At 42.3% G+C, this 542-nt stretch overlaps 1 protein-coding gene across 1 annotated transcript; it reads right to left on the reverse strand.

Moving 5' to 3' along the window:
- Window positions 1-47: 47 nt before the first annotated feature.
- On the reverse strand, window positions 48-509 carry LOC17887883 (SKP1-like protein 1A). Its single transcript, XM_006295367.1, has one exon. It carries the CDS (start codon window positions 507-509, stop codon window positions 48-50), a length of 462 nt encoding a protein of 153 aa, XP_006295429.1.
- Between the last annotated feature and the right edge of the window lie 33 nt (window positions 510-542).

The raw sequence follows: 542 nt of genomic DNA on the forward strand, positions 1-542 counted from the left end.
AAACACGTTTAAAGAGAATGAAAACTAGCTAGGTTTTGGTTATCCGCTCATTCAAAAGCCCATGGATGCTCCTTACGAATCTTTTCTTCTTCTTCCACGGGTCTCATTTCGTCGTCCTGGATGTCGAAGATTGCACGAATTTCATCTGTAGTTTTACCTCTGCTCATGCTAGCGACTGTTTGACAAGTAAGATCAACCAAGCTTCTGATGTTAAGATCATGCGCAGCCATCATAATACCAAAGAGCGTGGATTGATCGACTTTCATGAACTCAGCGTCCCACTTCTTAAGATTAATTTTGGAGGTCCCGTGCGACGAAGAATCAGCATCGGCGTGTTTCTTGCAATACTCTATCACTTTCGAGAGGATTTTGCCTTCGACGTTTATAATAGGGACTGCTTGTTTGACGTGTTTTTCTTTAGCAACTCTTGTCAATTGGAGTGCAGTCGCTTCATCAACCTCAAAGATTTCACCATCCGAGCTCTTCAACATAATCTTCTCCGACATCATATGTTCTTGTGGAGAGATTTGGGTAGTTGCATT

The sequence above is a fragment of the Capsella rubella genome, unplaced genomic scaffold (assembly GCF_000375325.1).
Source record: "Capsella rubella cultivar Monte Gargano unplaced genomic scaffold, Caprub1_0 scaffold_4, whole genome shotgun sequence".
Lineage (NCBI taxonomy): Eukaryota > Viridiplantae > Streptophyta > Magnoliopsida > Brassicales > Brassicaceae > Capsella > Capsella rubella.